The 26,336-nt window shown below is 47.8% G+C and overlaps 1 protein-coding gene across 3 annotated transcripts in view; it reads left to right on the forward strand.

The window, feature by feature from the left end:
- The window catches only part of PLCB1 (phospholipase C beta 1), a 508,515-nt gene extending 489,433 nt beyond the window's left edge, over positions 1 to 19,082 (forward strand). For 2 of the 3 annotated variants that reach the window (XM_077314600.1, XM_077314616.1), the window contains one exon: positions 16,409 to 19,082. In XM_077314600.1, coding sequence (XP_077170715.1) covers positions 16,409 to 16,630 — 222 coding nt within the window. In that variant the 3' untranslated portion in view covers positions 16,631 to 19,082. The remainder of the gene's footprint in view (positions 1 to 16,408) is intronic. The other variant, XM_077314606.1, reaches the window with a different exon arrangement.
- The last annotated feature ends 7,254 nt before the right edge of the window (positions 19,083 to 26,336 follow it).

Consider the following 26,336-nt stretch of genomic DNA (forward strand, 5'->3'; position numbering starts at 1 on the left):
AACTGGGTAAGCTCCAACAGAGCCCTCAGCTCTCCAGGGAGCTCATTCCACCAGGCCAGGGCCAGGACCAAATCCTGCCCTCGTTCAGTTGAAACCTGCAGACACTTGTGTGCCTTGTCTCTTTGGCCAGGGAGCATGCAGCCATCTTTCCAGAGGAAAGGCAGGGAGGGAAGGAGAATGATGGTAATATTTTGTCCTCCTGCCATTTTCCCTTTTCTCTTTAGCCCTTTGGAGCTTGTTAAATCATCCCACACATTTTGTCTAGTTTTAATAAACATGTGCAAATCTTATTATCATCGTAGGTAGTGACACACCTAATTTAGAACCTGCAGAGCTGAAATTCAAGCTTTTCGTACCTGCCATTTGCAATCAGGACGGTGTCCGTAGTGCTGCTTGACGAACAGCATGGTTACCAGGAAAAGGCGGAGAGGCTTTCCGTTCGGTAGGCCTGGCCTCATGCCCCACGTAATGAAGTCGGCTGCACCGGGGTAGTAAAACACAGAGATGGGAGAATCCAAAGCAAGTGCCTGCATGGCTTGTAAGGTTTTAAAAAGAACCCTGGCACTTCTTTGTGGAGAGGGGCAAAAGAAGCAGATTTCAATAGTAAGTCGACTGGCTGAGATTTGAATAGAGGAGAGAGCCAGGTCTGTTTTACCTGGGTCTTCAGTCTGTTTCTCTGTCACACAAGAACAGCCAGAGTTGTGTTTTTAAACAAACAATGGCACAAGAAAGGAAAGAGTTAAGAACATCCCACCCCCCTCAGGCACCATTGCGGGGAAAGCTGTCAGTCACTCAGCATCACATGAAGTTTGGTTTTCTGCTAAGATTGACGGGCTCCAAAGGGGTGGCTTATAAATCTAAATAATAAATAAACAAGCTAAGAGCAGATGCCTCGATGCCAGCCAGAACAAATGCCAGGATCTCTGCTGTCGTGGGCTCTCAGGAGCTGGCAGGCTGACTGGCATCTCTGTTCTTTCCCGTATCGAAGTGGCAGCATCGTTTACGAGAGAGAGAATCGTATTTTGCTTGGCAGATCACATTTGACATCTTTATTTTGTACAACTGTGAAGAGACGAGATGTAAGACACATGGCACGTCATCTGGAGAGCTGGATTATTGTTCCAACAGGCGCCTTCTGAATGTCTGGTGTGGTTTGCCTTTTTCTTTCCGAAATGGAGACCTATCATGAGCTTAGACATGCCCAGAGCTCTTAAACTCCTAAGCATCCAGAGCTACCTTTCAGGCTGGCAGATCTCTCCCCTCCCTCGGCCCAGAAATAATGGCATGGACCCTGATTGCTGGAGGAGAGGAGACAGCCCTTGCTCACGCCCTTCCTTTTTGTCTGCCACAAGCAGAATCAGGCTGTTTCAGTACACTCCAGAGATTGCTTGCACGCAAATGGATTTTGCTTTGCACACAGAAAGATCCAGTTGCAAAGTGCAATGAAAGTGGACTGAAAGGGTGTCCTTCAGTGTGCATGAAAGTAAACTGTGCTTAAGTCCTTCCTGTGTTGTGTTATCCTTGATAGGAAGGTGGCCTGGGATAGCCTGGTGCTGTCAGGTTTTGGAAGCTAAGCAGCCTTGGTACTTGGAAGGGAGACTGCCCAGGAAGGCTCTGCAGAGAAAGACCATGGCAAACCACCTCTATTTCCCACTTGCCTTGTAAGCCCCTTGTTGGGGTCACCATTACCCTGGTACTTGGAAGTATCATGTCCCCAGCTTTGAAGTCAGGGCCAGGTGACCTCTTCAGATCAGACCACTTCTTATAGGTTGCCTTAGCCCCCTCCAGGACCTCCACTACCCCTCCCATGATTTTCATATTTTGACAGACCATTCATCCTCCCCAGGGGGAACACTGGTGGGTCCACCTGCAGGGGTTTCAAGTTGGGAAAAGGATGCAGGGCATACCTGTAGGCAATTTGAGAACAGGAGAAGCAGATGGGGGGCATTATTGTAGGCGTACTCGGCCAGGAGGATTACCAGTGTCCAATCATCCTGTTAATAATTGATAAAACAATGGAATACTGTTCCAGGATCTGGTTCATAGAATCATAGAGTTGGAAGGGACCTCCAGGGTCATCTAGTCCATCCCCTGTACAGTGCAGGAACTAGCTGCCCACCCACAGTGACCTGTAATTCATGCCTAGTGATCTCCCCACCATAAATCTCCAAATCCAGCCTGGCCTGGAGGAAATCATTGACCCATTCTGTCTGACCATTGCTGGCGGGTGGTAAGCGGAGCCTCTGGTCCAGCCCCACCAACTTGAGAAGAACATGCTAGAATTTGGTGGTAAATTGAACTCCGCAGTCAGAGAGAATTTTGTCAGGGAACTAGTGCAAATGGAGAACATGTTGCACAAACAGTTCAGCTAGGCATTGGGCAGGGAAACATAAGGCACGAAGTGGGCTTGCTTTGAAAAAAGGTCTGCTATCACCCAGATCACTATCTTTCCATTGCTAGGAGGGAAAGTGATAAAGTCCATAAAAATTACCTCCCAGCAGTGTTGGGGGGTCTCCAGTAGCTTCAGCAGGCCAGGTAGTTTCTCCACACCCCTTTTGGTGGTGACAATGCAACCCTGGAACATAAGCCTCTACATCTTGGTGGAGGTGTGATCACCAGAATTGCAGACCAATCAATAAGTTTTCATAAAACTCAAATGGCCTTCCACTTTTGCTGCTGTGGCAGGATGAGGCCTCAAAGGACTTCTGGAATTTACACCTTAGTACCCTTCTAGAACAGCCTGTTCAGCTCTGTCTGAACTACCCCCCTGAAAGTCTGGGGGGGGGGTGGCGGATTCACCTTCGTTTGGCTCCTAGTTTGAACCAGCAACTCCTGATGTCAGGATCAGCTGTGTAAGACAGGCAGTGGGGGCGCAGCAACCTGGCCTGTCCAGCTGCCATCCATCTAGTGCAGTGGTTCTCAAGCTTGGGGTCCAGACCCCAAGCGGGGTAGTCTGGCCCCTTCCGCAGGGTCACCAGGACAGGTAGCCATTGGGCATTGGTGGCAGGTGGTGGCAGCAGGAGGTGGTGGAGCCATGGCACTAGCCCCCTCCATGCTACCTGATTATTGAGCGTCATTGTGCCTGCACATGTGCGCGCACCACCACCACAGTTGGGGTTGCAGCATTACAGTGGTTGAGAACCGCTGATCTAGTGGCACACTTCCTAGGGCAGGACGAACTGATTACGTCTGTAATCAGCTTCAGGGGCATGCTAAAAGATGTATTTTCACACTAATAATAATGTCATTCAGGATTGTATCCTTCTTACTTTGGGCGTGCCCCGGTGCTACAGCTTGTAGATATCGATTTAAATTAATACTACACTAAAGGCTCGACTTTTGATGTCCTCACTGAGCATTTGAAAGGTACAAGCTGTCCTTTACCTCAGTAACCTCTGTGTAGTCCCAGTAACTGCTGTTTTGGCACCACGTTAGCGCTCTTTTATTGCTTGTTGTGGAATTGCAGCAAATCAGGATCCATTTCTGTGTCTACATGACCACCGTTGTATAAAATAGGAAGGGAATCTTTGGTGTGTTTTCACAGAAACACCGTGAGGCGGACCAAACCTGGACCCCCTGACCCCGTGAATTTTTCCTCTTCTTCCACGCTAGGGACCAAACGAGGGTAAGCCTTCAGGTGGTGGAATGCAGCTCAGTGATGTGAGGGAGAGGACAAGAATTAGGCCGCAGCCAGGCCCGGTTTAAAGACCAGAGCCAGTGGGGCCCTAGCGGAGAACAACTGGCGCTGTTCTTTATACTGCACAAGTAACAGTGGGGCACATTTCCCGGGGATAGTTTGAAACTTTGGAAGCAACTGATACCTTCACTCTGCGGAAAATAGTTACTAGAATTATCCTGAACTCTAAGTTTCCTTAGTGCAAGGAACCTAATTTTTAAAATTTGATTACACTCAGGGATTGTCATCCTCTTTGAGGGCTGTAATTCCAGTTCCAGAGCATTAATGTCTCTCCCAAGGATCCTTTTGCAGGTGCTAGGCACTGGCAAACCACCCCGTATTGAGTCTGCCATGAAAACGCTGGAGGGCGTCACCCCAAGGGTCAGACATGACCCAGTGCTTGCACAGGGGATACCTTTACCTTTAGCTTCTAGCCAGTTCAGAGGGCTCCAAGCTATACACCCCCCCCACACACACACTGCCTTCAGCTTTGCCCTTCAGTCACTCTTCCAGATTGGGGGGAGCTCTGGGTTTCCTTTAAGCATTTTCTGGTGGGGGAGTCTGTTTCTTTGGGGAGGGGTTGCCTTGCAGTGGAGGCCATCAAATGCATCAGTACATGCTGCCACCAGAGCATTCCCTCCCCTATTCTCCTGTTGTGCTTTGTGCCTGTGTCCGTGAATGTAGTAAAGAGGACAGCAAAGAGTTAAAATGGATAGCAAAGAGTTAATGATAGCAAAGAGATTAGGAGTGGAGGGAAACTCCACCCCCTGAATTGGTTCTTTTTCCTTAGCGGTTGGGTTCCTATGGGTTGCAATAAAGAAGTTGTGTTCTGCAGCTCCTGTGAGTATGTAGATTTATTGCACACACACACACACACACACACCACCGATTACAAAAGCGAACCTTGGATTCTTCTTAGATTTTAGCTGAAACCAGGCTTTCCTGTGGAGCTCCCAAGCAGCTTCTGAAGGGGTTCGGCTTGGACACGTGCTAGAAGTATGGATGTTTTGTATGTTTGGGTGTTGCTGAGGTGAAAGACTGGGTGGGGGGGGGGGCTTCTTGCAGCAAAGACCATCTTCTGCAACATTGAAATGAGCAAATCCCTGCAAGGTGCTTAATGGGATGGAATCCAAAAACTGCCCCAGATCTGGCCAGCTGACTCACCCCTCCCCCTTGCCGCTACTGCCTACTCTCCAGCACAGTCACTCTCCAACTCCTCCTCTGCAGCTTGATGATCCAGGCAATGAGGCAGTAAAAGCCAGCGGGACAGAAGAGTGCCAGAAATACGCACATAAGCTCTCTGCGCATGCGCTTTCTGGCAAGTGGTCTCTCGCTTAATTCAGGGGCTTTGCCGGCAAAGCAGGGATGGGGACCTTTGAGCCGCGGGGCCTGTAGCATGTGCTACAAGCACTACGTGGGCTGATTCTGCACTTACTTTGTTTATTCTGTTGTGGATCCTGCTGAATTCAGATTGGTTTGAATTCGGGTTTTCCTCTATCCCTCCCCCCTTGAAACAGAAAGTGTTCTGCATGTGATTAGAGAAGCTCAGAAGGTGGGGGGGGGCAAGTGCAGCAGGAGCCTCTTTCTTTCAATTCTTGAAGGGGGTGGGAGACAGCAGAGGAGGGGAAATAAATCCAAGAGGCAAATCTCTGCCGAGAGAAGTTAGAGCTTCTGGAGCTTCTGCTGAGAGAAGTCAGGGCTTCCCCTTTAAGGGAAGCCTTGCAACCTGGGAACCAGGAACTGACACCATGGCCAATCAGGGCTTTTCTACAGAGTTGGAGGCTCGGCAGCAAAGTATTTTGGGGAAAGCAGACAGATGCATGCTTACCAATGCTGATTTTTCAAATATCGAGGGTTATATCCACTCCAGGACATCGCTTGGGAAAGGTAGGGTCACTCCGGATCAATTATGCTCGTTACAGATGAAAAATTTAAATCGCCCAAAATCAAAATGGAAATAGCATTCAGTGTAGATGGCAGGGATTGAATCGACCTGGGATAGGAATAAAAGCGTCGTGCAGATTCAACCGTTGTTAAACCAGTACTGAGTAGAGTAAGGTGACCAGATTTTAACATTGGTAAAGCGGGGCACCATTGATTAAAAATTTCTTGATTAAAAATTTGGTCTATATGGAGCAACAAAAAATTTCACAGAACGTATAGAATGCAAAAATAGTATTGTAATATATATATAGGTACAATTTGCCAGGTGCTCCCAGATGTCCCTCCCAAAGTGGGACAATCTGGTCACCTTAGAGTAGAAGTTACTCTGCTGTACACGTAGAAGGCTCCACGCTCAGTCCCTGGCATCTCCAGCTAAAAGGACTCGATTCCATGCCATGTATTTCTGTAAAAGGCAAACCAAGGTCCCAAGAGTCAACACAAGGTCTTTCCTGTCCTCCCCGCTCTCTTTAGCTCTTGGCTGGGCTCATGGACCCTATACAGTGCGTTCCCAGGAAAAGGAGGCATGGCCACTGATGACGGCTGTGGCAAAAAAGTGAACACACACACACACACACAAAATCAGCTTTCTCTTGCCGCGGAGCATTAGAGGCCCTAAAGCGGGAATTTGCCCCGTTGTCATGCAAGCACTGGCTTGGCCTCCCCCCCCCCCCCCCAATAATTGGTCACAGTGAGACAAAGTAGAGGAATGAGTCCCACTAGCAGCTCTCGTTGGCTGGACACTCCACACTCCGCATTCCAACAAGCCTTTGGAGCAGAGATTTAATTCTGAAGCTATTATTCAATCCCCCCCTCCCTTTATGTGATGGGGCTCTCCCTGCTTTGCCACGTTTTAGCCAGGAAGTGCATGGGCAGCAACAACTGACCTGCACAAGAGGGGCCATTCTGGCGTCCCAGGGAAGATCAAATGAAGTTACCCAGGTACATCTTCTGTATACATTTCATTCCAGAAACAAGAAAGATCTGCCTTGTTTGCCCCTTTGGTCAGCTCCCTGAAAGTGCCAGGTCTTCCATATTTTGCTTCTTGAGCTTCCACAATCACTGGAGCTGATTGCGAGGCGAGGAGGGGGAAGGTGTTTCAAACCCAGGGGAGAGAATAGCATTCTACCCGCTCTGGGAAGTATTAAATTTCCCTACAGTTCCCTGTGGCTGAAGATCTTGCTATATTAGGATATGTTCCTTCCTTTCTGAGATAACCTACTTATTAATTTATTAACCTTATCATCCGCTCTGAAACTCTAGAGGCAGATTTTAAAAGTACCCTACTTAATGTGGAGCTGTGGATTGCCAGAAGATGTTTTTCTGCTCTTTGTGTTCTGAGGAGTTGCTTTTTGTGGCTTGGCACTGATCAGGAAAAGAATTGTCCTTTTCTTCAAGGTGTATATTAACATATGATCATGTCACACATGCATATATAAATGTAGGCATTTATTTCCCTTTTCTCCTCCCCCCCAAGGGGCTCCGAAGTGGCCTACCACATTGTTTTCTTGTCCTCCCTTAAGAATGTAAGTAGAGCCCTGCTGTGTTAGTCCAGCAGTCCATCTAGTCCTGTCTCACATATTGGCCAGCAAGCTGCTCTGGATGGCCAAGAACAGGGCAGAGAGGTCAAAGCTTTCCCCTGAGAAGAACCTGAGAAGAACTGCTGGATCAGACCAGCGGTCCATCCAGTCCAGCCTCCTGTCTCGCTCAGTGGCCAACGAGTTCCTCTGGATGGCCAAGAACAGGGCAGAGAGGTCAAAGCTTTCCCCTGAGAAGAACAGAAGAGCCCTGCTGGATCAGACCGGTGATCCATCCAGTCCAGCATCCTGGAGAGCCAAACAAGCAGATCATAGAGGCCCGACCTTACTCCAGTTTTAGCATAAGTGCTGCCAAATCAAGCACACTATCTTTACTTCCTATGGCTAGTGGTAGCCATAGAGCAGTGGTCCCCAACCTGCGGGCCGCGGCCCGGTGCCAGGCCACGAAGGCCATGGCGCTGGGCCGCGGCTCCCTCTCCCCGCCCCCCCCCCGCAGTAAAAAACTTCCCAGGCCGCAAGCTTGCGGCCCGGGAAGCTTCTTACTGCGGGAAGGCGGGGAGAAGGAATCGGGGCCGCGCCTGTGTGGGCGTGGCTCGCGGGCGCGGACCGATGTGCGGGTGCGGACGCTGCGGGGGCGTGGCCCGCCCGCGGGCCACGGGCCGCGCCCCAATGCCCTGCTGGTCCCCAACCTCAGAAAGGTTGGGGACCACTGCCATAGAGGAATCTCTCCTCCATGAACCCATCTAATCCTCTTATTTTATCCTCACAACTGCCCAGTCTTCCATGACACAGTGAGGATTCGAACCTGGGCCTCCCAGAGGTGTACTTTGACCAGTACACACAGCTGTTTACCCAAGCAATTATCTAGAGAGAACTCATTCATGAGATGATTCATAAGCAAGGTGATTATAGTCTGAATGCCCTTAATTTTAATTCAGTTAAAATTCATATCCCTTGCACTTTCCCAGACATGTTTTCTGAAACGCATTTCACTAACGTGCATGCTTTCGGCTGATCCTGCACTGAGCAGGGGGTTTCACTAGATGGCCTGTATAGCCACTTCCTACTGTATGATTCTATGAGTCTAACATTTACACAACTGAGCATAACTGCTGTGAATCAGGCAGGGTTTTTACTATGTATGTAATAGGTCTCATGCAGCAATTTATCTCGGGATCATGAGTTGGAGAAGTTGACTATAACCATACTGTTGCATGGCAGAGAGCCACCTTGGTGTAGTGGTTAGGAGCACTGTTTTCTAATCTGGCGAGCCGGGTTTGATTCCCTGCTCCTCCTGTTTCTTGGTTCAACACCTATTGTAGAATTCCCGCTGTGCTTCAAAATCCTTCCTTGCTGCTTTCCACCAGTATAAGAATCCTTCTTCCAACCATCTTTTCTGCAAGCCAAAAGTGAGCCAAAGTTTAGTGATGTCAAGATCCTGTTCTCTTGTTCACATGAGCTGGGTCCTCTATTCTGTTCTGACTGGTTTAATTGATCTATTTCTTTGATTCTGTTATATGTTATTGGTCATGCTGACCCAAATTAGCTTTGTAGTGATTTCTTATAGAGCTCTGCTCCTTGTTATCACCCTGCACCCTGGAGTAATGGTTTTGGAATGTTGGTTTGATTAGCATCACATTCCGTATTGGGATGTGGTTAACCTGGTCTTTGCACACCGTGATTTAATTGGGGAGAGGGGTCATGGCAGCCTTGTAGATTTGCTGGCTTTGTTGTAATTCAGTTTCAGTAAGGAGGCTCCTTGTACCTGCATGTTTATTTCTGCAATAAAGAGATTCCTTTTTGCATCAAAGAGTCTACTTATTAGAAATTTGAAGGTGCTTTGACGGATTGCTGAAATTCACTGTTTCCCAGTATGTGCACCCCTGCCATGTGATCTAATGATGAGGATGAGGCACAAACCCCAGAAGACTTAACTGCCAAGATATCGTCTAATGGAACCAACCACAGTGTGACGACTGAGGGGTTCAGGGGCAATTCCCCGGAAGACCATGAAGGAACTGGCAGGATTGACGTAGCTTTCATGCCTGGGAGTACTCTGCTGGCCTAGAAGCTGAGAACCACTGGGTGGAATAAGTACCACAGCATGTCTGAAGAATGGCCAAGGAACATGACTACCCGATGCTGGAAAGAGGCTTCAGACTATGAATGGGGCCACAGGACTTGGCTGGAAGAGAGCTCCTCATCAGGCAGCCTTTGGAGCCACCCACATACCTCCACCTGAAGCACAAGGATGCCATGCTGTGCCTTGAGCTGGATGACCAGATCCCATTGAAGGTGAAGTGGGGCCACCTAGGAGGAGGTACACAGACCTCAGGAACCCCAACTGAGTAACTTAGGTCAAGGTGGTGAAGAGAGAACTATTGGGAATTGCAGGAGGTGTTTCCAGAAAAGGATTATAACAAGCTGTCCTCCACACAGGAAAACTGATTGTGCCATCAAGTTAAAACTGAGGAAGGAGCTGTCCAAGGCACACTTGCAGACCATGAGTGCCAATGAGATAACAGAGCTCAGAGACTTTATGAACATAAGGCAAGGATTTATTTTAACCTGCTGCTTCCTACCTGGTTGCCCTTGTGCTTTTTGCCAAGGAAAAAGATGGCATGTTGCAGCTTTGTAGTGCCTATAAAGGGGCTCAGTACAATTTACATGACCAATACATTCCTGCCGTTTTATTGGGACATTTGGGGAACAGCAGAGCTGGACTTGAGGGAAGTGTACTGTAGGGTTTGCATTAAGAGGGATGAGTGGAAAACAGCATTGAACACCTCCCCCCCCCCCCCGCCGCCAGGACATTCCCAATGCTTGATTATGCCCTTTGGCCTTAGTTCCTCCCCTGGGGTATTCCTGTACTTGATCAATTCCTGTGCTTGATCAATAAGCCTACCTGTATGGGGGGTGGGGGGGGGTCTTGATGACATGTCAAATTGGTGAAAGCAGTGTTGAGAAGCTCAGGAACAAACTGGTGGAACAAGCTTCCGGAAGAGCTGAGGACCCTGAAGGAGCTTTTGCAGTTCCACAAGGCTTGTAAGACTGAGCACTTCCATCAGGTTTTTGGTTGAAGCCATGGCACAGTAGATCTGAGGGGCCTCCCCAGGCTAGACATCTATTGGACTGATAGCAGCTCTGGACTCTCCTCTGAGGCACTAGGTGGTATTTGGTTGGGATTCATTCTTTTTGCCACTGGATTCTGTTTTGTAAATGGGGGTATATGGATGGTTTTAACTTTTTATGTAACCCGCCATGAGACAGCTTGCCGATAGTGGTGGGGAATAAATCTAACAAATAAATAAATAAACTACTAGATTTTATTTATTATTAAACTTTTATGCCGCCATTCCTAGACCTCCTAGCCCTCAGTGGCTTACAGAATTGGTTAAAACAGTAAAAACCAGTACAGCACTAAGATACTCCTCCCACCCTCCAACACCCACAACCCTACCAAGCCACCAAATTTCTGCCCCAGATGCCCAGGCAGAAATGAGAGATAGGGCACCAGATATCAAGTACTTTCCAGAGGAGGGTCCAGATCTTCCACATCCTGGCCTCAACCAAATGCCCGGCAGAAGAGCTCTGTCTTTCTTGGGCTACAACATGCCAACTCACAGGTTAGAAATAGATCTCAAAGGATGTGTTGGGATGGACCCCAACCTGCACCCGGAGACAGAGTTTTTATTTATTTTTAAAATTGTATTATTAAACTTATATACCACCACTCCTGGCCAGATGGGATTTTTCCAGTTTTATATAGAGCATTCATTCCCCACTATATCCAAGTAGCCCTCTAACAGAGATATTAGAAACAAAGGGGAAAGGAGAGGCTGGATTGTAAACTTCAGTGGAGTGCAGAATGCCACAGGCATTTGAGGAACTGAAGAGGATGTTCACAACTGAAAGTGTCCTTGGACATGCTGACCACACATAGCAATTGGTAGTGCAGCAATAAGTGACGTGGCAGTGGGTGCTGTCATGCTACAATACGGGAGGATGGGAAGTTTCACTCCTGCGCTTACCTGTCTAGGAAATGCAATGAGACTGAATGGAATTGGCCAGTCTGGGGAAAAGAGGCAGCAGCCATTAAAGTAGCACTGACTACCTTGTGCCCTTGGTTAAAGGGAGTGGAGAGACCCTCTGAAGTTTGGACTGACCACCAAAACCTAGAAGCGCAAAAGTAGCTTAGGAGGCTCAACGTCAGACCGATAAGATGGGCCGAATTTTTCTCCAAATTTAACTTCAGGATAAATCAATTGCCACGGAAGACTAATTTCTAGCCTGAGAGAGAGAGACAGAGAGAGACAGAGAAGGGTACCTTTTCTCATCATTAAGTGCTTACTGCATTTTAAAGACGGATTCGTTCCTAATAAGATGTGACGGTAGCATTTCCTCTTGTTTTCCTCTCCTGCGTGAATGCAGCTTCTACTGTTTCATTTATTGTTTGCCGAAGTGTTGGGGGTGGGGAGAGCCATATGACCTCAATATTAACTTGCCTTCCCATCCATTTGCACAGGAAGGGTTTTATATTCTACCTTCCAGAGACAGAAGCCTGGTGAATGTCTGCCTCCTTCCTGTTTAGAGGAATCGTTCCTTCCACTCGATCCCTGACTTGGCCCCTCATTCGCCTTCAGCTTGTTGTTCAAGATGGCCCCTGTAGGTCAGTTGCATTGTGCAGCCCTGAGGTCTCCACTTTCTGTGTGCAGGAGTGGATGCATCTCGTTATATGCAGACCTTCCGAAGAGGCAAAGACCAGTAAAATAAAAGCCAAATATCAAAAGGCTCAGTTACCTTCACCTGGTCATCCTCTCTCAGTAGCTCAGATACCATGTGAATCATAGAATCATAGAATGATAGAGTTGGAAGGGGACTCCTGGGTCATCTAGTCCAACCCCCTGAGCTATGCAGGACACTCACAACCCTCTCGCTCATCCACTGTAACCTACCACCCCCTTGAGCCTGCATGGAATCAGCCTCTCCGTCAGATCCAGCCTGTTTAAAAATTTCCAAAGATGGAGAACTCACCAACTCCTGAGGAAGCCTGTTCCACCAAGAAACTGCTCAAACTGTCAGGAACTTCTTCATACTAGGCAGGGGTAGTCAAACTGCGGCCCTCCAGATGTCCATGGACTACAATTCCTATGAGCCCCTGCCAGGGAATGCAGGGACATCTGGAGGGCCGCAGTTTGACTACCCCTGTGCTAAAGTGAAAGGGGGAGGGCAGATCCAGACAACCCCATCCCTTTTAAGTCTTCCTGGCTTCAGTGGGGAAGTTAATGGACTTTATTTCCCCCACTCAAAGCAGAAGGACTTCAGGCCTTGCTACAAAAGAGTTGAGGAAGCTCCATAGTGAAGATCCATTAGGATTTTTGACTCTGTTCTGAATCGACTCAACAGCCTGGAGATAATCATATTCACCCAAGCTTACTGGATTTCATTACATTGGCCCCAAATGACTGATGAGTTTCCATGACAGAAAGGAGAGTTGAACTTGGGTCTCACAGACCCTATTCGGACACTGTAACCATGCTAGTTTTCTTCTATGGCAGAGGCAGCAGCTTGGCCTATTCCTGTCCTTCTCATCTGATCTGCACTTGTCTCCTGAGACCTTTGCTCTCCTCTTGCGCATTGGATTTGCTTCCTGTGCAAAAGAAGCAGAAAGTTGCCACTGCCCAAGGAGAGCATCTCAGGCCATTTCCGCACAAGGAAAATGTTACTGGACATCCACCACATGTTGGCAGCATATAGAGCCTCCTCCACATGATGCTGCCAATATCCCAAGGCTGTCCAGTAGCCGGGTCACAATTTGACCATTTTTAACTCGTGATTTCAGGAATCCAGAAAACTGGATTTACCACCCTAAATTGTGACAACCACCAGTGAGCAACCAGGGATAAGATCGTGTGGAGGGGGAAACACGCTTTGTCCCACCCTCACACCCACCCTCCTCTCTCCATTTCTTGCTCTGAGTAATTTTTTTTAATGGTGCCTCAAGTGGAGCAATGTGTACGTACCTCCACATATACAAGAAATGACAGGGCACAGGCTTCTGTTGGGAGTGGGCTGCAGCAATCCTTTTTTAAATGGTGCCATAAATAGAACAACATGTATATGTCTCCGTGTATGCGAGAAATGGCAGGGCACAGGCTTCTCTCCTCCCCCACCTGCCCCCCCCCCGAGCCCAGCGGGGTTGGTGTTCTCCACTCAGCTCAGTGGCATGGTGTCTCTCAGCTCTCCTGGCCACAAACTTGGGACAGTTGTGGTGGGGATGCATGCTGGATCATGCCATGCTGGCGGGGCTGGGACAAGTCTCAGCAGACCCAGGAAAACCAGGAGCCCGGCTCGGCTGGGTAGACCGAGAGCTTGCCTCTGCCTCAGCTTCCCCCCACCCCACCCGCGAAGCCGGCAAGCAGGCGGCCAGGCGAGCCCCGCTGGGGGTGGGCTGAATGCAGTGGAGGCACCAGCCAGCCTCTCTCTCCACACTCTCCTGTCTCAGCCAGAGCGATGCACAACCCCTGCCCTGAGGAGGAAGGGATGGGGGGGGGGGCTCCATCCCCGACCTTCAAAACCATTCCTCAAATGAGAGCTGGGGAAAAGAAAGCAGGCCAAGGCTGCGGAGGGAGGCCTGCTTTGCACAGCTCATTGGAGGAACGGGCAGCTGTGCAGGGGCTGTGACTTCAAGGAGACATGCACGCTCTGGACGTTTTGTCGGAAGTGAGTTGCGTGGAGTTGAAAAGGGTTCCAATTCATAGTTAAGGATGCAGCCCTATGGCAGGAATGCAGCAATGAGTCGTTCTTCCCTAAGAGCTGCAGGAATCGCTCTTGTCTTAAAACACACACACTACAAATTCAGTGGTAGAAGGGGTAGAAGAAACTCAACTTTGTTAGCTGCCTCCAAATAGTGTACTGTATTTTACATGGCAACGCATATGCATTGCCATGTGTAAGTTTCCATATTTTTTAAATAAAAAATTAATTTTTGCGCTCAGGGTAACTTTCAAGACCCGCAAACTGAGAGGGGATTGGTTGCCTCCGGTGATTGACAGGCTGAGGACTGGTGTGTAAAGAGTGCATTGCTCTCTCTTCTGCCTTTCCCCCTCTCTAGCGAGGAGGGGAAAAGGCGCAACATGGCGGCGGAAAAAAGTTTACATTATGGAGGTGCAAAAAAGCGCAATTTACTATCCCACAATTGTGGGCAGGATACAACACGCGATTTGGGCCTCTGTGCGGAAGTGGTTCCAGAGTTCAACAGGATGTGCGTGCCAGTTTTCAGTCCGATTTCTGGCCCAAATATGGCTTGAGGCGTGTATGTGAATGGCAAATAACTCAGAACGGTTTTGTGACCAGGCATGTTTGTTCTGGCTTAGCTGATCTCATCACTGTTCAACCTCTCCTTTGTACACTGGCTGCTGGGGTGTTGACAAAGCATTATAACTAGGATCTTGATCCTGTCTCCATGTTGAACGGGTGGCTCCCCTGCACCTGTTCCACTCGAAGTCTCCGTGGGAACTTGACCCAATGTGAAGGGCTGGTGGGTGTCTTCCAGAGGAAAGCCAGCATCGCCTTCTTCCTTTTGGCAAGGGAGGTAAAATTTCCTTTCCCCACTCATGATGCTAGCAGATTGACGTCTCTTATGGTGGCTTCAACATCAAAGGGCCAGCCATGAAGCACAGGGTTAATGTGGAACTCAGGAGAAAAAAGATATAAGAACATAAAAGCTGTGTTTAATGAGGCCAGTGGCCCATCCAGCCCAACATTCTGTGTCACACAATGACCAAAACCCCAGTGCCAGACCTCCAGCAGATTGATAGCCCTTCCAGCCTGCCTGAAACCAAACATACAAAAAAAATATGGGGTTACATTGGCCACTCAAATCAAGAATATAATTGGATATAAAAAATATAAATGCAAAAGACCTGGCAAAGGCTTGTAGGTGTGACATTTGGACACTGGCAAGCTTTTAAGGTGACTGTCATTTATTGCTCTCAAGTAGGCTTGTAAACTGTGTGCCTGGGACACACTCTTGGTCCTCAGTGGGCACCTGTGAGTTACCGGCATGCCTCATGTGGAACAAGGATGCACCTGCTCATGTGCACACTCATGTGCCTCTTCTTCACCAAAAGGCCCATGTGGTGCTTAGCTCAAGATGAGTGGGCATGCTAGTCTGTCTGCAGCACCAGAAAAGAGCCAAAGTCCAGGAGCACTTTCAAGACTAACACAATCCGTGGCAGGGGAAGAGCTTCCGTGAGTCACAGCTCACTTCTTCCGGCACAGCTAGAAAGTGAGTCTTAAGGTTCGGCGCTTCGGGGTCCAAAGCAGCCAGTCTCTCCCGGCACAGCCAGTGCCATTCCACAGGGGGGGGGGAGGGGAGGCACAGGCATCAGCACACCAGTGGGTGCACACATGCCCTCCCCTCCCCTCCGCGGCCCTGGCTGCGCCGGGAGAGACCGGCCACTTCGAGCACCGAAGTGCATCTGTCCTTGTACCTCACAGAGTGGAGTGCTTTCAGCTCCAAGATATAAAGACGGATGGATTCCCATTCTAGCCATATCTGAGGAAGTGAGCCATGACTCACGGATGGTCCTCTTCTGCCACAAATGTTGTTAGTCCTTAAGGCACAGCTGGGCTATTGCTCTTTCCTAATCGTATACGCACACCCTTGACTATGCTTCTTGGGGGAATGAAAGAAATTTGCGATAGATGGAGATCTTCAATAAAATATTCTCAAATATCCACCATGATATGTAGTGTCCAGATATCTTCCTTAAGGTACCAAACATCGATTTCAACGATTCAGAGAATGGACAAGCACCCCTTTAAAGAATGTTAAAATCAATCTTTGCAAAGGTAGCACTGCTTATTTCATGAGCAGATTTGTTTTGGTTTTCGTCCGCTGGCGACTTGTGAGAATATTTTTTGATCCTTTGGACTCTTTAAGAATGCAATGTTGATAGGCCTAAGTTTGTTATGTTCCGAATGAAGAACTCCTTTAAGCTCGAGGATACCGAAGAAAATGGTGAACCTACAAGGATTTAGTGGGACCAACTCAAAACGATCCCTGATTTGAATAACATGATGGGCATTTTCTCTTTGCAGTCACTATAATTACATTCAGTCGATCCCAAAACCGGTTGTTGGTTTCTCCGTTACTGAAAGAACACAGATTGTGTGTTGTGTGATTTATTACGGTGTCACTGTTATTTGTGTGTTGCGTAACTTATTACAGTGTCACTGTTATTTCCAGTTACAGGCTGAACTTGACCAAGAATACCAAGACAAATTCAAAAGACTCCCGTTGGAAATTCTGGAATTTGTACAGGAAGCTATGAAAGTCAAGATGAGCGAAGACGGAGACCACGGCTCCACCCCTTCTTTGGCGTCTGACGGTGGGAAGCAGAACCATAAACCATTGCAAAATGAAGAGCTGGAAGATAATCCAGGGAAAGAATTTGACACCTCCCTCTAACTCCTGCCACCAACCCCCAAGGCCAAACCCCTGTGGGCTAGCCAATCGTCGGCCCGTTGTTCCCAGAGACCATGAGTGGCCATGGGGCAGCCTCCAGGACAGAAGGGAATCCCAAGGACAACTATGTGTTCCCAAAAGCAGCAAGGTGGGTGGGTTACATGTCTGTAGGCCTGTGTCATATCAGCATGTTCCGCTGCAATGCATTCAGCATGCAGGTGTTGACCAGCGCGTCCCTTTCCAAAGCCAGTGGCTCATGGGCGTTTTTCCGGCTGTGTATGGAGCTTCTGGGGCTGTGTCCGTAAAGATCAGCATTATTCCCCTCCAAGGTAAATGTGCATTGACTCTGCCCTGTGTGAAGCCACAGGGCCAGAGGTTCCAAACAAAGAGGCTTTTGTCCCTTCAGGCTTTTGTCCCGTCCTCCGTGTCAGCCTTTTGAAGTTTGTACCATCTTAAGTATTTGCACTTTGTTTGATTGTTCTTTGCAAACAGTCCCAGCAGCTTGCTGTGCTGACCGTACGTAAGAAGGATCTGGTCCCCAGCCCTTCCACTGCAAGTCTGATGATGTGCATGTGTTTCTAAGAAGAAATATCTTTTTTCCTTGGAAGCATACACGTGCCGGCATATGCTCCCTCTGTCGTGATTCACGTATATGTGCATAGGCAGACACACCCGTAGACACGCACGTTCTTGCTGGGAACCTGCTCTCAGAAAGATCTGAAGAAGCGTCAGGGATAAAGAGAGTTCGTTTCTTTTCCGGCTCGGCGAGAGCTGTCATAACTGCTGAGCAGTCGGAAAATCAGAAGAGTCTTTGACTGATCATTTGCACCTTGGCTTTCAAATCCGAGCGTACGGATTCAAGACACTGTTTCCCATTATTATTTTTACGGTCGCAATCGTATGTTTGCGTTCTGAAAACATTTTGGGTCGGATCTCGCACCTCTTCCACGGTTTTGAAAACTGAATGGTGAGCTCACGGGAAATGCTGCCTCTTTCCAAGGAGGGGCAGGCAGAATTCAAAAAGATAATGAATACTGGCATAGAGGCCCTGACATGTATTTATAGTTAGCATTAGGAAAGGGTACAGTCCTTCTGCATCCAATAGATACTACTTTGTGGTCCACAGTGGAAGGCTAAATTTTTGGTCAAGGGGCTGCAAAAACCGTCTGTTTCCATGCCTACATTTGTGTAGTTGGCTTCCCCTCAGGAGCTCAGTAGAAATAACATTTATTTAAATGTAAGCAATAAAGAGAGGTCAAACTTGAGTTTTCAGTTAAAAGCTTCATGTACATAGGGAAATTCAGACTTTGGCGGAGCAGTATTTTCCCCTCTTGATTTATAGCATGCACGAAGGAACGTTGTACACTGTCTGAAGCATATATACAAGATCCTGTGTACTTTGCTTACATAGCCTGGAGTCATTCAGAAGGTGTAGCTCTAAAAGACATTTCCCTTTCGATTTTACGACTGTGACTCCTGCCCTGTTGTCCTCCTTTTTGCATTTTGAAGATCAATATTAATCCTTTAAAAAGGAAGGGGGAGAAAAAAAAATCTTTAAAGGTCAAAAAAGTTTAATGCTGCATTTTATAAGATAAAGGGTAAATAAATTGTTATCAGTTAGACCGGATATAACATAATCGCAGTATTTACAAGAAACGATAAGACTTATTTCTTTTGAAATGCTTGTATATAGTGCGGCTTCAAAATAGTCCGAGAGACATTCGGTGAGCTTTTTAATTTATGAAATAATTTTAAGACGTTATTGGTTTGACAAGAGTATATTGTCAGCTGTAGTTGGGTTTTCAGTACATTTGTATTTGATCATTGTACTTACATTTTATATTATATAAATATATATATATACATAATAATATATATATCTGTACAGTGCCCTTTTTTGCGGTTGTAGTCAAGTGTGTAAGATTGTATATCTTGCCTTGTTTAAACTTACAGTGATCTCTCATTGACTATTGATATTACTTGAAATAAAGTAAGGTAATGAAAAAGGAGTCTGATGTAAGAGTCTCGTGCCTTTTACGTGTTTGCCTTGTGGTGTGTAGAACCCGTGGAAATAGAGCGTGGACATTTCCGCTTTCAGAGGTAGGACCTCCCACCAGCTGCAGAGAATGCCAGACATTATTTGCGTTGAGCATGTTCATAACTAAGTGGAAAGCTAAAGGGACAAAGAAGGGTTGGCCTTCCTTTGACATAAAGCTGGCTCCTGTACATTGGCATGAAAACTGTATGTGTCTGGCAGGCGGGGAAATCATGATTTTGCTTTCAGTTCGAGGAGAAACTCCTCTCCCTGAACATGTATATAATTTGGTGTCTCAGCCTTTTAGATGCATAATTCACATTTTTGTAAGGATTCTATGCAATTCTGTGGCATTATGTTTCTTCCCCTTGTAATGATGTGTTCTCATCACGGATTCAAATAAAATTTCTTAACACAATACACCTTTTCTCTCTTAACTGGTTATTCCAAGCCTCTTGGAGATCTACGGAAAGGATGCCTGCGCAGTTTCCAGCCATCGCATAGTGCTCGGTGTGTTCTGGGGTCTATTCCCTGTGGCAGAGGTAGTCAACCTGTGGTCCTCCAGGTGTTCATGGACTACAATTCCCATGAGCCCCTGCCAGCGTTTGTCCAGGCCTAAGGTCCTGCAGGGCCCCAATCTCCCCAGGGAAAGCGTTCTGTGAAGTCTGAAAAGCACAATGCTGGTGGTGAAAGAACGGGTGGAGTAGGGAGGGAATCTGATGGAAGCTTTCTGATTTGAAATAACTATAGCTTTGGGGCAAAAAAAAGAGAGGAAAATTTGTGGCAATACCACTCTTTGAAAACGTGGAGAACCTGCAAACGGAATGCATGCTGAACATCAGAAGGGTGAAAAAGCTGTGCAGCACAAACAAAATAAACCCAATGAACATCTGCTTGGAAGGTGGGGCACATGCAGAACTGAAAAATTAACCAGACAGGAATTCCTAGGGAAGCCAGAGGAAACCACCCGTATGCTCTCTGCGATGCAGAAATTGGATCCTGCTGGGCAACTAGCTGGCGTCATTTCAGGTCAGGGGCAGTCAAATGGCGGCCCTCAAGATGTCCATGGACTAGAATTCCCATGAGCTGGCAGGGGCTCCTGGGAATTGTAGTCCATGGACCTCTGGAAGGCCGCAGTTTGACTACCCCTGTTTTAGGCAGCAGGCTAAAATGTCTCCATTCTGACAGGCTTCCACAGTCATTCGTAAGGGTTCCGTGGATGGGTGGTTTATTCCATGCTGTTCCTTTTTGTCCTGATGTTTTGTTGCCTCATTTGTTTGGCTGTGTTAGCGGATGCCTTCAAACTGCCTGCAGTTTCCTTGAGTCGGAAAGGTCACCTAGGAAGGGAAATAAGCCAGCTGAACGGACCCCAGTAACTGGTCCAAGTACAGCTTCATTGACAGTTCATACATCTGTGTGGGCGTGGATCTGGCAGACAGACGGAAAGGCACCAACTAGGAACCCACGTGACAAGGAAGGCGTGTACAGTTTGCAGTCACTGTCAGTCATCGCTTTGGAGCCAAACGAGACATTCCCACAGGTGGGAGGATTTTTATTCATGAAGTGCTATCCCTCCCTGGCACTGGGTCACCAGACTGGTAAGTTCCACAAGATTTGGAGATGGAGCCTGGAGAATGCCGATTTTGCATTCAGCCCACCCTACAGAACACCTGTTTTCTCCCTGGGAACTGACCTCTGCAGTCAGGAGATGAGTTGTAATAGGAAGCAGAAGTTAAAGGTAAAGGTATCCCCTGTGCAAGCACCGAGTCATGTCTGACCCTTGGGGTGACGCCCTCTAGCGTTTTCAATACAGGGTGGTTTGCCAGTGCCTTCCCCAGTCATTACCGTTTACCCCTCCAGCAAGCTGGGTACTCATTTTACCGACTTCGGAAGGATGGAAAGCTGAGTCGACCTTGAGCCGGCTGCTGGGATCGAACTCCCAGCCTCCCGGTCAGAGATTCAGACAGCATGTCGGCTGCCTTACCACCCTGTGTCACAAGAGGTTCATAAATCGTCCCTCGTGCTGCAGATTTCACGGTGGTTTCCTCTCTGCTCTACAGCTTGGGAGAGTTATGTGAAATACTTGAGGAAATTCAGACATGGCAAATTTTAAAATCGTACCACTGAAGAAGAATGAAAAATTGAAACATTGTGCATATCCGGAACCCGCTTGGTTTATGTCCATAACTTCTGCATCATTGGCACATGACAGGAAGGGGTGGGATTGTGTGTGACTCCAAATGCAATTAACTGAGGTTCTCATGTCCTGTATAGGATTGCCTGAGAGCATATGGGACATGGAGAAGGTTGCTCCTGAACTTGCCTTGATTTTTGAGACTTGCCTGTTGGCCGATTCTATAGTCAGTCCAACTAGGGATTATTTGCTGCTTTCTACAACTTCCCGGCTCCCTTTTAGCACATCTAAAGGCAGCTGTTTCCAAGTCAGACATCTAAAAGCCTCCATTAAAGAACCCAATGGGAATATAAAAGAGCAAAGGGTCTTCTATTTATGCTTGTGAACTTCCTTTGACTTCAACACTTTTTAACCTTTGCAGCTGGAGCTCTAGCAGCCTGATAGCTCTGCCTTCCTGAGTATGGGCTGCAGGATTTTCACACTTGTTACCTGGCTTTCACATTTCATAGAATCATAGAATCATAGAATAATAGAGTTGGAAGGGACCTCATGGGTCATCTAGTCCAACCCCCTGCAATATGCAGGACACTCACATCCCAATCGCTCATCTACTGCCACCCCTTTTCATGAGAGTCCCAGTTCTCCCGGATTGTTGGCATGCCGGGTGCTGGGGTGGGGGAATGTATTCCTCATGCAGTCCCTCTGCAAACCTTCTGCAAACCTCCTTGGCCCAGCAGGAACACAGGGTCGGCACCAATGCAAAAGGCTTACCCTGGAATTGTGGGATACCAGCTGCCACCAGACCCTGCTTCCAGCCTATGGCTCAGAGGGCCCACTCGTGCACTCCTTAACTCTACTTTGTTTTGGCCACTATTCTGTCCAGCTTCTCCAGTATGCAGTCAAGAGACATAGAATCATAGAACTATAGAGTAGGAAGGGATCTCCAGGATCACCTAGTCCAACCCTCTGCAGAATACAGGAACAACTACCTGCCTATCCACAGTGACCCTAATTTCATGTCCAAGTGATTCCCCCCACAAAAAATCTCCAGAATCCAGCCTGGCCTGGAGGAGATTCACCTACCATCCCACAGCAGCAATTAGCAATTCCCTGGGTATGCAAGGAAGGGCCACAAGAGACAAACACTTTCTGCCCAAACACTCACAATCTGCTTAAGTTCATAAAATCGCCCTTTCTGTCTAGCCTCTGATGAAAATCATCCAAAGAATGAGAACCCAACACCTCCCGAGGAAGCCTGTTCCACTGAGGAACCACTCTAACTGACAGGAACTTCTTCCGGAGGTTTAGCCAAAAATTCTTTTGAATTATTTCCAACCCATTGGTTCTGGTCTGAGAAAGAAAACAACAATGCTTCATCTTCTATATGTCAGCCTCTCAAGTATTTGAAGATGGTTATCATATCACCTCTTAGTAATCTCTCCAGGCTAAACACAGTACTGCGTTGAACATGATTTCCCATGCAAGAGAAGACTGAGAAGAAATAGGAATTGTGGAAGTGTTGCTTTGGTAAGCCACAAAACTAGAAGAAAACAGATTTCAGTGCCTAATTAACTGGCATTTAAAATGGCTTCATGCTGGCAGCAACTCATTAAATCAGTTTTATTGGCTGTGGTTGACAGATGACCACATTGTGAGGTGTCACCCGATTGCTCTCAATAACCACACTGTGTGGAAGAAAGTCTCTTTATTGTAGAAACAACAATGTGAGTATCTCTATGTTCTTGCTGAGACTGACCCTTCTGGAAATGGTCTCGTGTGGCCCACTTTTGAATGTGCTGAAAGGTTGGGTGTCCCCGCTAGATTTCTCTCTTTGGTCTTGGTCTTCATGCACAGATTCAACTTGAAACATTAAAACGACATTTTAAAATTCAGTAAAACTGTATAGACACACAACCTGGGAGGAGATTTCACTTTTAGTTACGCCAGCGGTAGTCAAACTGCGGCCCTCCAGATATCCATGGACTACAATTCCCATGAGCCCCTGCCAGCATTCGCTGGCAGGGGCTCATGGGAATTGTAGTCCATGGACATCTGGAGGGCCGCAGTTTGACTACCCCTGAGTTACGCTTTTCATTTTCACAGGTTCTCAAGTTGCCTACTAGCTATTCTCACAGACATTCCTTTCTCGGTAGTGGAAGACGCAGCATCCTCCGGAAGAGGGGGGAAACTGGTATCCAACTAGTAATTGAGGCCACTCTTTCAGGATCCCCCGGGAGTTGTTCTCGTAAGGCAGCTGCATCATTACTGGAGCCCAGGTATACTGAAGGGCAGCCAACACGATCTCACAGGGCAGAAATTTCTCATTAAAAGTAAAGGTGGGGGGGAAAAAAACTAGGTCTATATTTTTAGAAGATTAAAAAAAAAAGAAAACCCCTAATGGTGCAACACATCTGAAAATAACGCAAGCCCTTTTTACAGAGAAAACTCTCTGGCAGAAGAACCCCTTGACAGTTCCCCATTATGCGTCAGAAAAAGGAACTTTGAGCCAAGGGGTTGGGGTGGGGGGGGAGGTCTTAGTCACCAGAGGACGGGAGGTAGGATCTCTTTGACGAGAGGTCAGACAATCGGGGGATCATTATGTCATCGTGCGGATCCGTTGACTCCAAAAGGAGCTTGGGAAGGTATCTGCGGCAAAAGCTCAGCTGCTGTGCGACCTATCTGATGCTGACTCCGAGGGTTGCAGAAAGAAATCCTCTCGGCATAGGTGTCCCCCAGCACAAAACAGAGAATTTTTCAAGTGACAACTCTTGGTTGACGTTGCTTCCAAATTGCTAATTCTATGAAAATGTGACTAGTTCTTTTCCTGCCTGCAGATGGGTACAGGCTGAAGCATCTTTGATGTTCTTCAACATCATCATCATCATAATCACCACCACCACCACCATCTTCAGTTTTAGAATCTGCCCTTCCTCACTCATTCTTTACGGGGGCATTACATGGTTTTCTCTTCACAAAATTGCTCTCCATTAAGGAAGAGCGAGTGGCCAAAAGTCACTCAGGATGACTTGTGACCCAGTAGGGCCAGGATGGGTAAAAATACCTGGAGATTTGGAGGGTGGAGGCTAGGGAGGGGAAGAACCTCTGTGGGGTCTTCAACATAGCCATTTTTTCCTCTAAAGTAGGGGTGATCAAACTGCGGCCTTCCAGATGTCCATGGACTACAATTCCCATGAGCCCCTGCCAGCGAATGCTGGCAGGGGCTCATGGGAATTGTAGTCCATGGACATCTGGAAGGCCGCAGTTTGATTACCCCTGAATGATCTCAGTTCCCTTGAGGTCAGTGGCACAGGCCAATCTCCGGCTGGTGGGGTCTCCTCAGTGCCCCTTCTGATGGCCATTTCCCTCCGCCTGGCAAGCGTGCTTCCTCCGCTGGAACCGTCGATGTGTATCACAGCCGTTGGGTATGAGATGCTGCAGGATTTCAGTGTCCCCTTCTCAAAGCAAACGTGCAATCCAGAGCGTGTGTTTTCTTTTCTTGCAACGATGTGGTGTTTTCGATCTCAATAGTAAAGCTTTTGCGTGCCTGTTTATTTTGCAGATTTTATGACACCTGGTTGTTCTCTGAACTTCCGAGGCACCTCACAAATGATTTTCTAAAACCCTGCGAGAGGGAGTAACAGAAAGCACAGCTTGTCAACAGAAATGGAACCTGGAAAGCCCAGATAGCGCCATCTTCCCCTGAGGCCTTCTGGGCAAATCGTGCCTTTGAACGTGTGAATGTGAATGTGCTCCACAGAAGTTCCACAGTTTGGAGGTCAGCTTCATGACTGTTGCCCCTCCCCAGACCCTGAGAGAGCAAGAGGGCTTGTTTCAAACCAGAGTTAGCTAGTGGGCTGTGCGGGGCAGAATCCCGCTGGATTGTTTCCATTGGATCTATTCGTTCTCCCTTCACATCCACGCCTTTAGCCTCAGTCTGGCACACAGTTCGTAGGTGTTGCTTAGGAACGCCGTGGCCCTCAAACTGACTCAGCCTTTTAATCTTTCCAAAGTGCAGTTCCACCATCTCATTTCACTTGTTTTTGTCGGGGCTTAAACTGGAACGGGGATAATGTAGCTTGGATTTTAATCTCGTCTCACTGCGGATTTATTTCTTTCTGGATGTACTTCAGGATGATTAGAATAGGGTTTTTTTTTTTCCTTGGGATGTATTTTGCCAGATGACCTGCCTGAGGGTCTGTAGGAGTTGAAACAGGATAACAGATCAAAATATTAATAGGGTAGCCAGATTGTACTGGGCTTTCCAGGCACACCTTCAGGGCTCACGGCATTACATTTCGCCAGATTTTCAATAATGTATCACTAGTTCTGAAAAGAGAGGTTGTTTCGGGAACCCTTCTTTCTTCCATCAAAGGTTCAAAAGCAAGAGAGAATCAAAGGGACCAGGCTGATGCCAACTGTGCTCTGTTCCACCTGAGAATCTCTCTGGGGTACTCTCACCTTCCCAGGCACGTGGGGATGCAAGGAGATGTGACTTCTCTCTGGGAGTTGAGGCCCCAATCCAAACCGAGGCCCTAGGTACCAGGAAGTAGGGATCTCCATGAATATGTCTGTGACCCAATCTAGGAAAAGGGACCATGCAAATGGGAAAGCAACCGTCGTCTGGATCTGAAGCAATCGGTCCTCTCTGGACACAGAAAGAGAGGACGGAAGGATACAAAGGTTCTTCCGGCCTGGCGGGAGGCTTTCTTGAGTGACATCACAGCCCTGCAGGATTTAAAGCAGTTCCGCAGGGCCTGCAAGACAGAGCTGTTCCACCAGGCCTGTGGCCCAGGACCACGATTCTGATCTGGGAGGAAGAGGGGCTGAGGCCTCCCTCCATACATACAAGAAGAGAACCATTTGCACCTGTGCTTAGTGTGTCAGCCTTAGAGACTAGGGTTCAAATCTCCACTTCCCGGGTGACCCTAAGCCTGCCCCGCCCTACAGGCTTGTTATTGTAAAAATGGAGGGATGACGTAAGCATCTTTGTGAAGCAAGGTGGGGTATCAAGGACACCAGACAGAGTGATGCTCGGCACAGAAAGTGAGACGAAAGGAAATGAGCCCTGCAAGTCTCTCCATACCGTTGACCTGGGTATAAACTGCACGGAGCTTTTATTCCAACCCTAGATCGATTCAGTCCCTACCCTCTACACAGAATGCGATTTCCGTTTGGATTTTGGGCGATTTAAATTTTCCTTCTGCAGCAAGAAGGATTGATCTGGAGTGACCCTACCTTTATTGTGCAATATCTTGGAGTGCTTTTAATCCTGAATAAAGAAAGCTCCGTGGTAGAGAACCTCTGAAAGGCTACACCTGGTCATGTGACATGCTAGCCTTAAAGGAGAAGCCCCTAACTTCTCTCAACTTCAGTCGGTCCTGGATTTTTCCTCCCTCCTCTGCCTTTTTCGATCCTCTCCCCCTCCCCTCCAAGAAAAGAAAGAGGCTCCCTGCCTGGCTCCTCCCCCCCCCCCACACTTCAAGAAAATAAAGAAAGAGGCTTCAAGAAAAGAAAGAAAGACCTCCCCCCCACACACCTTT

This window comes from Paroedura picta, chromosome 1, assembly GCF_049243985.1.
Source record: "Paroedura picta isolate Pp20150507F chromosome 1, Ppicta_v3.0, whole genome shotgun sequence".
In the NCBI taxonomy this organism is placed as follows: Eukaryota; Metazoa; Chordata; class Lepidosauria; order Squamata; family Gekkonidae; genus Paroedura; species Paroedura picta.